The 15,013-nt window shown below is 33.5% G+C and overlaps 2 protein-coding genes across 2 annotated transcripts; both read left to right on the forward strand.

Annotated features, from left to right (window-relative positions):
- Positions 1-7,001: 7,001 nt before the first annotated feature.
- On the forward strand, positions 7,002-10,146 carry LOC138336717 (uncharacterized). The gene is made up of 3 exons (XM_069286267.1): positions 7,002-7,545; positions 8,082-8,181; positions 8,562-10,146. The coding sequence occupies exons 1-3, from the start codon at positions 7,350-7,352 to the stop codon at positions 9,058-9,060; spliced, it is 795 nt and encodes a 264-aa protein (XP_069142368.1). The 5' UTR covers positions 7,002-7,349; the 3' UTR covers positions 9,061-10,146.
- Positions 10,147-10,475: 329 nt separating this feature from the next.
- Positions 10,476-13,820, forward strand: LOC138336715 (uncharacterized). Its single transcript, XM_069286266.1, has 3 exons — positions 10,476-11,447; positions 11,983-12,082; positions 12,498-13,820. Exons 1-3 carry the CDS (start codon positions 11,249-11,251, stop codon positions 12,994-12,996), a joined length of 798 nt encoding a protein of 265 aa, XP_069142367.1. The 5' UTR covers positions 10,476-11,248; the 3' UTR covers positions 12,997-13,820.
- The last annotated feature ends 1,193 nt before the right edge of the window (positions 13,821-15,013 follow it).

Below are 15,013 nucleotides of genomic sequence, written 5' to 3' on the forward strand. Positions count from 1 at the left end.
TTGTTGTTTTAGCAGCTTGTTGCGTATCGATAAATAACCAGTTGTTGTGTGCTTAAGTAATTATAATATCGACATGCAGGGTTACATGCAGATACATGTATATTTGTTAGTTATGTTTGTCTTGTCATACGTAATGTATGTGTCAGAGGTAAGGGTCGTCTTCCTCAGATGTTTGTTGTGACTCGGATGGAGAGGTACCGGATGGTAAGTTATCTCAAATGACAACAGCAGACCACAAGTTAACACGCCGTGGTTAGTACATTATGCAATACACCAACTATTTTGTATTTTCTCCACTCATTTAAATATGGTGTAATATTTGTAGAAAAGTAGTTTAGTGTTGACAATTCGTACACAGCATCTAGCATTATCACTATGCTTAGTATGTACTAAATGGTGGCTGATTTGATATAGTCATACCAAATGTTCTTTGATTCTCGCGAGATTTATCCTTCTTTACGATATTTACATTTGTGGGAAACAATTGTTGACCCAGGTATAACTTATCGATTATAGAGTCATAACTGTACTTATTAATGCTTTCGTGTTTCTAACAATTGAACGTGGCAATAATACAATGGTAGAAAATACATGTTTAATAATATGATGAGTGATATGATACAGTTTTTCGACTCGAATAATATTCCTCACCTGTGTCATTCGTACATACTTATTCAGATCTTTTGTGAAATAAACAATAGGATGGCTAAGTCAGCAATGAACATTAGCCTATCATATGTAAGACATATGTATCCATTTGTATCTACATGTTAAAGTCATTACTTTATGACTTCCAATCTGCCACTTTTAAATGCTTAAAGTTGTATTTTTTTTTTTGTAATTTTCATCTTAAATCACAAATTGTCCTAAAAGTAATACATACAATGTGTGAATATAGATGCTTATATATGATTGTTCAGATCCATAAAACCATCAATATACTATTGATATAGTGGTAAATGTCGCATGAAATATCAAACCGAGCTATTTTAAACGTGTACACGTTAAAAATAACTTTGCGAATGCGAATTTTACAAAAGTCAGATTAAAAAAAGTTTATGGAAAGTTTAAAACTTAGAGAAGCGGAGAAAAATATTTTAGATGCCTTAAATGCTTTTTCTTTGCCAAGAAATACAAGTCACAGAACATACAACTTTAACACTGCAACGTAATACTATTGACAGTAATTAAGCAGTCCAGTATGCTCTGTTATCAACTTCCGCTTTACGGCTTACAGTGTAGATGGTACTTTTATTTCGGTGTTAGTTGTATAATGTGAACCATCGTACATGTATTCGTGCGTTCATTTGAATATTTTTTCGCGAGTAATTGTAATTTGCTAATTTGAAAAGCGTCGAAAATTGATTCAATTTCAAGTAGAGCTAGATTTTTATGTTTCAATGTCAATTTAGAATAATAAAAATCCGTACATTATGACCATAATACCAATCATTTAATTACGAGTTCAATTAACGCGGCCAGTGTATACAAGCATGTGAACACGAAACTAAGTATTTTCTGTAGCATGTTGGCCGCCTCAGTTAATTGTACCTGTTATTAGATGATGGATGCTATGGTGATTACTGGTCGGAACTTCCTGTTAGATGATTGCTATCTGTAATGGAGTTACACATAATAACGATTTAAGATATATCGCTAACATTGAATTGCAAATACATGTTTATCAGAGCTATCGAGAAATGGAAATTCAATACATCGATCACAGAACAACTATTTCAAGTTTAATATTAATTCAATGTTATCACATAACCATAACATACAGGGTGTCATCGATGATGTCACATTTTGATGACTTTCAAGCACCATGCAAATTTAGGCTGAAGTTATTAAAAACAATGCGGTCTGAAAATCCCCTACTTTACTATATTAGATTTTATGAAACTATCACCCAGGTATGCTGTCCATCTCCAGGAAGCAGGTTTACAGAATTGTGAGGTGGTGAGGAATTTCAGGGACAGAATTCATCATGTCATCGCAAAGAAGGGGGGACACCTCACGCCCATTCTTTAACTGAAAGTTATTAATTTTCTGAACAAATCGCAAAATTAGCGAAATATATAAAGCGTCAAACTCGAGACATTTTTTGGACACCCTGTATATACCGTATAACCGGTAATTTTCTTCGCTATTTTAAGTAAAAGCGATAAAATGTTTGCGATCATAGTAAAAAATAAAAACCGAAATCGCAAGATATCATTTAGAATCATAATATAGGCAGTTTGCTGGATAACTTAAATGAAAAGGATTAATAAAACCTTGCATTGCTATTCTATTGAAAGATTTCCGTTGGAGAGAACGACGCTTGTCGAGTGCTAAATAGTCAAATGTATTATGGATACAACGAATGAGATGTCTGACTTCTATGTGCTTTAAATGATTTGTGACAAGCTGAAACATTCATAATTCTTTCTTTGGTTCCTATTGAAACCAAAACCACATTCGTTGTCCTTTATCCGTTGGCTCGTATGATTTTTTTCTACACAATATAAAATTCATTTCGACGTAATTCGCTATGAGCATGGCTGATTATTCTCAACGCTCTTGCATTATTGCTTTCCTAAAGAGGAAACAAATCACGCCAGTGAATCAAGAAAGTTTAATTAGAAATAATACAACGGATATTGTAATATAAGCATATTGCCAATCCTAATTTTGAGTTTTGGAAGTGCATATCGGAACCTCTCGCTATTATCAAGAGTCGGAACACCTCTAACATGACAACCGCTGCTTTGTTTGCAACCGGGGATTAAAAGTCATTTTTGATTAATCAAGAAGTTGAACGAGTTTTATCCGCCAAATGAAAAACATAAATTATACTTCTAATTTGAGAAAATGACGTTTTCTAAAAAAATTCCCGTTTGACGTTACAATGAGAACTGTATTCGGCCTAATGTCTTGATATCATAACAAGGAGCAGTTGTTTTTCAGAAGCGCGCACGTGGTTCAATTAACTGCGGAAAAAAACAAATCTGTACCTTTTTCTGTTTAGTTAAGTTATTTTAACTTTGTACATACGTATTATGGTTGTATTACTATATATATGTTGGTATTCAATACTATGTACATAATTATGAAATATATTTATTTATTCTTATATTAACCCAACGTTCAACTAACATGTGGTTTTGTCGCTTTTGTTATATACAATTCAGTATGTCCTCTCCTCCATTTACCCAATAACCTCGCCCCGTCTATTTGTAATGTTTAGTTATTAATTTGCAACAGTAATCATTGTTGCTGCCTACCATCATGGATTCCATTAGGGGTAGTCTATATTTAGTGATGACTTAAGCATTAAGGATATTGCAAGACCATGTTTGGCACGTGAGGGTAAAATTGAAAATGTTTCATCAGAACGCATTGTAAATTGCTAGATAATCACTTTGATAAAACGATCGACTAATAAACATTTACACTTATGCTTCAGCAGTATCACCTATTACGAGCCTTTGTTGTGTTCTATAAGTAATACATCCCTGCTGACGCCTGCGTAATTGTGTACCGTGGGAATTGCTAATGACACACTTTGTACTCCCGATCTGATCTGTTTGAAACCATAGTGGGAAAATCCCATGGAAAATACTGCCGGAATGACTAGATGGAGGCGTTCTACATCAGACCAATAGTATGTGTTGATCTGAGCCAAGTTCCATTAGGAACGGATTATAATCGCGTGCATGATAGCAGACAAGCGTGACTGTCTTCATGTAGTAAGGCATTAGTTCCAGTGTAAAGGTCATCCACATGGTGTAATACCAGATCGAAGTGTCATCATCTTCTCTGGTTTACATGAACTGCAGGTAATAGTATTTACCAATGGATACATTCAGTTTAATTGTCCATTTAATGATAAGGAAGATAAACTTTGCAATGTTGTAATTGTGCAATATTTACATTAGGAGTTCCGTATGTACCAGTTACATCAGGTGCTATATTTGCAATCAGATATTAAATGGTGATATGGATAAAAGACTAGAATTGGTTATCAGTTAATGGTTATTCATTACCAATAAACCAATTTATGATTTCGTCCGTGTGTCATACATTTACATACAAACCAATACATCACACCAGTTGGTGTTTCAGTGACGAAGCCTGAATAATAGCGTAATTGGTATTCTCTCGTCTTGATAATATATCTCTTATAGTATGGTTACATAGACTTATAGCATTTCCTTGTACTTATTACTACTCAGTTTGTTACCAGGTGACCATAATTAATACGTTAACCTCTGTTTGCTGTGAGCAGTTGGAACTACTTCCATATTCCATTCCATTTGGCTGTGACCTGGCTTGGTGGCACTACCTGTGTGTCTATAGTTTGCAATGTTTGTTTCTTCCTATTCCCTCTTTCGTTTGTCGTTGCTAGGTAACAGTAACCATTTGGATCCTTTGTTTACCATTGCTTGTTCTTAGGATTCCAGATGATTTAAATAATGTATCATTTCGCTTTGAAAAGATATATCAATTCTTTGTCGTTTTAATTTTGTATTTTTGTCATCACAACATACCTTCGTATGCTTGTTGAGGTTAAACCGAACACGTTCGTCTGTCGAATTCCGTTAACTAAGTTATTAATTAGCTTTGTTCCCTACTTCCGGATTATCGGCGTCAGGATTATCGCGGATGTGGTCGATATCGTTACATATATATGTGGTCGTAAATTAATGTTCAGTTCATATAAGCTTTCATGAAAGGAGTCTAAATTGCGAGACGAATTTTATAAGGTCTCACTTAAAATGAACACTTTAAGATACACAAATGTACTTTTTATCACATTACTACAACAACAGACATTTCGGAGAATCTCAACGTCGAAATGAAAACCCATTTGTATATTACACAAGTGACCTATGCAAGATATTGTACGGGCAAAGTCACTGGATATCAATCAGATTACCATGTTGTCCCGCTGTTTCAGCCTTGAAGATAAAAAATATATACTTCATAGTTTGGCATCCACTGGTACGTTTAAAGGCATCAATTTATTTAAGTTAAGACCTCTAGATATGTGTCTTATTATTTGAGCATCACGAATGATGAGTCAAACGAAGGGATAGAACTATTGAACTCTTTCCCGGACCCCAGGTTCTCATCAAGGCTGAAACAGCGGGATAACATGTTAAATTAGAAAGTGATGTTTCCAAATGAAGATACTAAAAAGAACAAACCGAAAAAACAAACAAATAAAAAATCGCTTTGATAGTATTTAATGTTGAATAGAATGTATAATCTTTATAAAAAGGCAAATGTACTACAGAGTTATATGCTTCTTTATCGAAAATAAACAATATATTATATAAATTATCTGTTAAAGTATACAAATTCCAATAGATGTTCTCCATATGTTTATGATGACACAACATATCAGAGAGTGGAGTGATGTTGGTTCATCTCTGAGGCAACTTTGTCTTAGTATAATTCACTAAAATTGAGACGTTTCCAATTTACATTTTTATCATAGTTTTGTACATAATCAGGATAATGGCGATTCCTTGAGATCATAATATTCCTTACAGTGATTTATAGGCTATGACGTTATATTTTTACGGTTTGTAAAATATATATCTATAATAATCAATTAGGTATATGGTATAATACTCTAGGGTGTGTCGAGTCTTGTTACAGAAAAATCACATAATGTGTAACGCAAGGCATCATTACGAGTCTCTGAAGAATTATCCCACTGAAGACAATTGATAACCTAATCAGTAAGTTAGACCACATAAAAATTTCAACAGCGTGAAGTCAAACCATGGGTTGTCGCTCTTCGCCTACTACACGTATAAAATATAAAGTTTTGGTATAGTGAACAACCTATGTATATAAAAATATGAACGGCTATTTCATTAACTGACTCGCAGCATATATTGATGTTGGCTCTGTCAAGAACAATATTAATGTTGCATAACACCGTGAAGCACTCTTGTTACATGTATGTCCATAACAGTATCCCTCATGGAAATGATATTTATTTATTAAAGTGAAGACGACAACAGTGGAGGTAAACATTAACCTTCTGACTATCGTACTTGTGTATTGACTTTTACATCTGTATTTGTAAACAAAATCTGCTGACTTCATTTGATTCGAATATAAAAAAATAACGATTTATATATGATTCGTAATATTGAAATAATTAGAGGTGAAGATTTTTTTATTCGCTCGCCTCTATGTGAACTCCGCGAATATAGCTGCCCGCAAACAATATATGAAAAAGCTATATGTAACGTATTTAACTATATAAGCACATCATGAAAATATTCGAATACCTCGAACAGTTTAAAAGCTGAACTGTCCAACTTTACAGTACCTATATCAAGTATTTGTGAAATTACAAAATTGTTTACCTTTCTGATAAGAGATGCTGTTACCAAAGCACACATTGATTTAGCAATAATCTTTAAAAATCGTCTTTATCATTGTTTTGATCACTTGCAGTAAATTAAGCACATCAAAGTTAATACAAGCAGTTCGTATATTTACTATGTAGAAATAATGCTATGATGTGATTAAAAAAGTCAAAAAGAAAAACAACACTTCCACTATTCATATTATACCATATGAATCATTCTTTGATGACGGTTTATATGTAAAATGAATGACAAAGTTTGAAGTTACGTTGTTTGTTTTTTGTTAAAACATGGCTATACTTCCACTGTATAACTGCACTAGTGAAAGTGAAAATCATGTTGATATACAAGATATAGAAAACAGTCCGGATCTATTTATCTCAGTCTGTCTCGCACTTGAGATAAATGATATGTTACCATATTCAATTATATAACTTATCAAAATAGATTTACAAAGTCAATACAACAGGATCGATAAGTTTGGTACAAATTGATTTTAAGTCCAATGTTTAACTATTCAGCATGCATTGGTTTATCTCGGCATGTTTGATTAAAAATAAATAAACCGTACACATGTCAATAGTGGGAAGGTTCGCGATTCGAGACATATTCAGTTGGTCCGAGGAAGTCTAGAAGAGGCGTTCACCCAGTTTCGTCTCAGAGACGCGGTCGACAAAAATATTATTATAACAAGAACGATATGAAGTAAGCACCACACAGGAAAACATCATTATTTAACCTGCAAACGGGCTTGGTAAAGTAAGGATATGAAATGAAAGAACATTGGAGAAAGAGAAGAAAAAAGAAATAAGAATAATGATGAAAATCTAAAATGAGATGAAACGAAACAATTGAAGATAATAATGAAAGTGAATGTGAGTAGGTACTCATATTTCGTCTTGTGATTTGGGACATATTTCTATGATTTATCATACTACTCAACGGAAACGTCGAGATAATTGACACAATTTAAACATGTCTTGTTCGTCACCGCCCGTAATTGCCCATGGCCGCCATGTCAACCCCCAGACTACGTACACCAATGGAACAACAGCCCAGTACGGTTGTAATGGAGCCTACAGCTTGGCTGGCAGTTCGAGTCTGATGTGTATAGTGCCGACTGGTTGGCAAGGGGGATACCCTGTATGTTCTCTCGAGTTCCTTGATTCAGGTAGAAATTCTATCACAAATTTTCATTCGACCAATCTGTATTATATTAATGCCATATCTTTCATGGCAGTTATTATGTTATGAATAAATTATAAAAAGTATTAATAAGTCTTGGATGAAATATTGTTTGACTATAGCACACTCTGGGAAATTTTGGAAGGAATCCTCAGTTTTTCAGTAAAGTTTATAACCTGTTTGGATACTACTAGCATGTTAAATAATGTAATATGGAGTTAACACTAGGTGTTTCATTTTTGTTGAGATTTCTAGATTGCATGATATTTAATTTTCAAGTTCAAATATTAGTAAAAAATATTCAGTATTTTTTTGCTATCTGTTTCTCTATTATCAATTATGTTGAAAATCAAACAAGAGAAGAAAAAAATGGGACGAAACTTAATGATGATTATATTTTTTAAGCGGAAGAATAAGTGTTACTGAATGCAAAGGTGGAATTTAGAAATTAGAAAAACAATCATAAAGGCTTCGATTGGAACATCTTGTTAAAGTTTTAATGTATAATTTTATTTATTACAGCCTGGTTCTGGTTGTTAGTCGGTATACTCGGACTTCTGACCCTTGGCCTGCTTACCTGTCTGGCCTGGTTCTGTATCAGATATTGCTGCAACAGTTGCAGGTATATTTCACTAATAGTTAATGCGTGATACCATGTTTCTAGTCATTATAAATAAAACAATACCATATGTCTTGCCATAATAAATGAAATGATATCATATTTCTAACCATAATAAATACAATGATACCATATTTCTAGCCATAATAAATAAAATGATACTATATTTCTAGCCATATTTAAAAAAATGATACCATATTTCTAGCTATAATTAATAAAATGATACCATATTAATAGCCATAACAAATAGATAAAGTGATACCATATTTCTAGCCATGATAAATTAATGAATACAATTTCATAAAAAAAATTAAATCTCAATCATTTATCTTCAGTCATGTTTTATGGATCTCCTTAAGGTAAACTCGCCGTACTGTTTTCAGGGGTCGTCGAAGGAAGGTTCGGGACGCAGAGGATGTTGAAGAGGATGAACACTCCCAATGTAGCAGACTCTGTTGTGGCTGTTGTTTTTACTGTATGAGAACACCAAGTGCCACCAAAGATGGCTGTTGTGACTACTACGGTTGCTGTGGTTACGCCGGATGTTGTTCATGTTGTTGCTGGTGTTGCAGATGCTGCAGAGAGATGGTAGAACCAGAGAGAATAGTGCGCGTTCGTCCAGCTAAACAAAAGCACCGTCCAAACTTTTCCATGAAGCGGCAAAAAAGTATCAAATCTAAGAACAAGAAAAAGAAGGCGTCGATGCTGAAACTAAGTAGTCAGCGACAGATAATGAAGAAAAGCGCCATGTTACCAACTACTCACATGGTAAGGTCAATGATACAGGATGACCCTCAAATGTTCAGAAAAGTCGCCAAGTCACTTCAGGTGTGGATGCCACATACACATTCGGTCAGAAACATTAACACAAGTACAAAATAGAATTGTGTTTGTGTATGTAGTTTTTTTTTTTTAGTAAATTACGAATTAGTCCGTTGCTTGCTTCCAAGATATTGTTACTTTATATACCCGAACGTATCACTTTTTATCTGCCTAGCGTTATATGAACCAATGCTTGTACACTTCTTCAGGAATTATAAATGGTGTCAGCTGTAACTGGAAAACTTTACAAGGTTTTACAAGACATGCACCTTTTAACGGGGCTTTTATGTTTCGAGAAGGTTCCTACGCCAACAACGTTTAATATCAAATTAGAATAGGATTGCATAATAAGCAGCAATAACATATCAAATTATTATATAGTTTTGTACATAATCAGGGTAATGGTGATTGTATTTCCTTGAGATCATCATATCCCTTACAGTGATTTATAGACTAGGGCGTTACATTTCTACAGGGGCTTGTAAAACATATATCTATAATAATCAATGAGGTATATGGTATATTACAATAGGGTGTGTCGGGTCTTGTTACACAGAAATCACATAATGTGTAACACAAGGAATCATTACGAGTCTCTGAGGAATCATCCCATTGAAGACAATTGATAACCTAATCAGTAAGTTGGCCCACATAAAAATTTCAACAGCGTGAAGTCAAACCATGGATTGTCGCTCTTCGCCTACTACGTACACGTATATAATATGAAGTTTTGGTTTAAGGAACAACCTATGTATATTAAAATATGATCGGCTATTTCATAAACTGACTTGCAGCCTATATTGATGTTGGCTCTGTCAAGAACAATGTTGCTTAATAACACTGTGAAGCACCGTAGTTATATGTCCATAACAGCATCCCTCATGGAAATGATATTTATCTATTAAAGTGAAGAACACAGACAGCGGAGGTAAACCTTTACCTTCTCACTATCGTACTTGTGTATTGACTATTACATCTGTATGTATAAACAAAATCTACTGATTCCATTTGATTCGAATATAAAAAAAATAACGATTTATATATGATTCGTAATATTAAAATAATTAGCAGTGAAGAATTTTTTGTACTCTCGCTTCTATGTGAACGAATATATCTGCGTGCAAACAATAAAGGAAAACTTAAATGTAACTTATTTAACTATAGAAGCACATCATGAAAATATTCGAATACCTCGAACAGTTTAAAAGCTGAACTATCCAGGTTTATAGTACATATATCAAAAATTTGTGATATTACAAAATTGTTTACCTTTCTGATAAGAGATGTTGTTACCAAAGAACACATTGATTTCGCAACAATCTTTAAAAATCCTCTTTATCATTGTTTTGATCACTTGCAGTCAATTAAGCACATCAAAGTTAATACAAACAATTCGTATATTTACTATGTAGAAATAATGCAATGATGTAACTGAAAAGTCAAATAAAAAAAAAACACTTCCACTATTCATATTAAACCAAATGAATCATTCTTTGATGAAGGCTGATATGTAAAATGAATGCCAAAGTTTGTAGTTACGTTTTTTGTTTAAACATGGCTATACTGCCACTGTATAACTGCACTAGTGAAAGTGAAAATCATGCTGATATACAAGATATAGAAAACAGTCCGGATCTATTTATCTCAGTCTGTCTCGCACTTGAGATAAATGAAATGTTACCATATTCAATGATATAACTTATCAAAATAGATTTACAAAGTCAATACAACAGGATCGATAAGTTTGGTACAAATTGATTTTAAGTCCAATGTTTAACTATTCAGCATGCATTGGTTTATCTCGGCATGTTTGATTAGAAATAAATAAACCGTACACATGTCAATAGTGGGAAGGTTCGCGATTCGAGACATATTCAGGTGGTCCGAGGAAGTCTAGAAGAGGCGTTCACCCAGTTTCGTCTCAGAGACGCGGTCGACAAAAATATTATTATAACACGAGCGATATGAGGTAAGCACCACACAGGGAAAACATCATTATTTAACCTGCAAACGGGCGTGGTAAAGTAAGGATATGAAATGAAGGAACAATGGAGAAAGAGGAGAAAAAAAGAAGAAAGGTGATGAAAGTCTAAAATGAGATGACACGAAACAATTGAAGATAATACTGATAGTTGATGTAACAAAGAACTCTATTTCGTCTTAATTTGTGATTTGGGACATATCTATTTGATTTATCATACTACTCAAGGGAGTATTAATTATAAAAGATAATTGACACAAAAAAGACATGTCTTGTCCGTCACCGCCCGGAATTGCCCATGGCCGCCATATCAACCCCCAGACTACGTACACCAATGGAACAACAGCCCAGTATGGATGTAATGGAGCCTACAGCTTGGCTGGCAGTTCGAGTCTGATGTGTATAGTGCCGCCTGGCAATTGGCAAGGGGGATACCCTGTATGTTCTCTCGAGTTCCTGGATTCAGGTAGGAATTCTATCACGAATTTCCATTCGACCAATCTGTATTATATTAATGCCATATCTTTCATGGCAGTTATTATGTTATGAATAAATTATAAGAAGTATTAATAAGTCTTGGATGAATTATTGTTTGACTATAGCACACTCTGGGAAATTTTGGAAGGAATTCTCAGTTTTTTTGAGTAAAGTTTAAAACCTGTTTGGATACTACTAGCTTGTTAAATAATGTAATTTGGAATTAGCACAGGGTGTTTCATTTTTGTTGAGATTTCTAGATTGCATGATATTTAATTCTACAGTTCAAACTATTAGTAAAAATTATTCAGTATTTTTTTTGCTATTTGTTTCTTTATTATCAATTCTGTTAAAAATCAAAGAAGAGGAAAAAAAGACGAAACGTAATGATGATGATATTTTCCAAGCGAAAGAATAAGTGTTACTGAATGCAAATGTGGTATTTAGAAATTAGAAAAACAATCATAAAGGCTTCGAATTGAACATCTTGTTAAAGTTTCAATGTGTAATTTTATTTATTACAGCCTGGTTCTGGTTGTTAGTCGGTATACTCGGACTTCTGACCCTTGGCCTGCTTACCTGTCTGGCCTGGTTCTGTATCAGATATTGCTGCAACAGTTGCAGGTATATTTCACTAATAGTTAATGCGTGATACCATGTTTCTAGTCATTATAAATAAAACAATATCATATTTCTTGCCATAATAAATGAAATGATACCATATTTCTAACCATAATGAATGAAATGATACCATATTTCTAGCCATAATGAATGAAATGATACAATATTTCTAGCCATAATTAATAAAATGATACCATATTTATAGCCATAACAAATAAATAAAGTGATACCATATTTCTAATCATAACAAGTACATAAAGTGATATATTTCTAGCCATAATATATAAAGTGATACCATATTTCAAGCCATGATCAATCAATAAATACAATTTATTAATAAAAATCTTTTATCTGAATCATTTATCTTCAGTCATGTTTTATGGATCTCCTTAAGGTAAACTCGCCGTACTGTTTTCAGGGGTCGTCGAAGGAAGGTTCGGGACACTGAGGATGTTGCAGAGGATGAACACTCCCAATGTAGCAGACTCTGTTGTGGCTGTTGTTTTTACTGTATGAGAACACCAAGTGCCACCAAAGATGGCTGTTGTGACTACTACGGTTGCTGTGGTTACGCTGGATGTTGTTCATGTTGTTGCTGGTGTTGCAGATGCTGCAGAGAGATGGTAGAACCAGAAAGAATAGTGCGCGTTCGTCCGGCTAAACAAAAGCACCGTCCAATCTTTTCCATGAAGCGGCAAAAAAGTATCAAATCTAAGAACAAGAAAAAGAAGGCGTCGATGCTGAAACTAAGTAGTCAGCGACAGATAATGAAGAAAAGCGCCATGTTACCAACTACTCACATGGTAAGGTCAATGATACAAGAGGACCCTCAAATGTTCAGAAAAGTCGCCAAGTCACTTCAGGTGTGGATGCCACATACACATTCGGTCAGAAACATTAACACAAGTACAAAATAGAATAATGTTTGTGTATGTAGTTTTTTAAGTAAATTACGAATTAGTATATTGTTTGCTTCCAGTATATTGTAACTTTATATACCCGAACGTATCACTTTATAGCTTGTGACATTCAGATATATTCATGATAAATAGATTAAAACTCATATTTTTCTGCATAGCGTTATATGATCCAATGCTTGTACACTTCTTCAGGAATTATAAATGGTGTCAGCTGTAGCTGGAAAACTTAACAAGGTTTTACAAGACTTGCACCTTTTAACGTGGCTTTTATGTTTCGAGAAGTTTCCTACGCCAACAACGTTTAACATCAAATTACAATAGGATTGCATAATAAGCAGCGATAACATCAGCTCGATTTCACGTTAATTTAAAGATGCTTCACCGCTGACAGAGCATAAATGATACTCACCATTCGAACTATAATTGGTGTTTAATCGTGTATATGTATGTCTAATTAACACAAAACATAATACAAAATAACTTATTTTGCTTTTGGTGCATGCGCAATCAGTACTTCATTCAATATAGGATATAGTGCCGCTGAATTTTTTTCGGGATGCAAAAAAATATTTTTGGTATTTTCATCTTGAAGTGAAATGAGAAGCTCAAACTTTTCAATGGTGGTAATGGTGTAAATTATGTAACTTTTGTAGCCGAAGACAAATACTAAATCTCATGCTCTTGTATTTGATAGAGAAAAAATACCGTTTGTCAGCGTTGATGTATCTTTAAATGAAATTATCAAAATTAAATTTCTTTTTGTTTGTCATGATTTGATTGATTTTATTCGTGTTAGTAATGTATGTACATGTAATTAAAATCTGGATAATTATTTATTATTGTTCTTTTGATTTTGATTAAATCTAATGAGCAAGAAGGCATTCAAATTATTTATAGATGAAATAACAAATAAAAAGATAAAAGGATTATCATAAAAACAATAGATAGTATACATGTATAATCACACAAGTAAATAATACACTGTAGATTGTAAATAATTACACACACAAATTATATATATATATATCGTCAGAATTAATGAACAGTAATGGTTTGTCTGCCAGTTTAGTAGAGTTAAATAAAAGTAAATTCAAATATATGAGCCTGTCTGCCTATCTCACGATAAAATTAATAATTAAGATACCAAGGGTTGTCTTTCTTAGTCAATGCCAAAAAGTATAGCAATACTTTCCGCAGTAATGTTTTTCAGTGGTGTTTTCCGTGAACAGAGGGGGAGGGGGGAGGGAGAGATTTAAATCTTATTTTACCACATTGAATATGATCTTTATCATTTTACATCATTCGCTAATGTTTAAATTAAATGATCGGGGAGTGAGCGTACATGTAATACTCGGGATAATCCATTGTGGGTGACCTTATACAAATTGTTTATGTATACAATCGAAAACTAGACGGACTGGTGAAAAGGAAATGTGTTGTGATTCTACCTTCTTATATTGAACATACGAAAAGGGAAAGTTTAGGAAAATATTATTGGGTCTGTTCATTAGCTAAGACTATTAACCAATACAATATTTTGTTATACATTATATGATTATGTATTGTATAGGTGGCGGGGAGTCTTATCACGAATACCCGTCAATCTATGTACATGTGTACTGGTCAAATGAGCAGATAAAATTAAAAGCTTAGGTGCTAATTCAGATTGCGTCGAATTCATAATTGATATTCATACACGTACATGTATAATAGAACGCAAGTACGAGGCAGCCATTCCAAGACATAAATATCTTGAATTTTCCGAATTTCTTTCTAAACATAACAATATTAATTTGGTGCCAGTAATAATCTTGTTTGAATTATTTATCCATTTATTTTTACCTTAATCTGTCAATGTGACCCTGGTCATTTGAAGAAGAGAGTTTGACAATAGTGTCCATAGACTGGGTCATCTTTAGCCTAGAGAAACAAAGTGTAACAATGTTATTGTAAATTATTTCAATGTTCTCACTGACTAATTTAGAGAAATGACACAATATAACCTCTACTGTCC

This window comes from Argopecten irradians, chromosome 12 (assembly GCF_041381155.1).
Source record: "Argopecten irradians isolate NY chromosome 12, Ai_NY, whole genome shotgun sequence".
In the NCBI taxonomy this organism is placed as follows: Eukaryota; Metazoa; Mollusca; class Bivalvia; order Pectinida; family Pectinidae; genus Argopecten; species Argopecten irradians.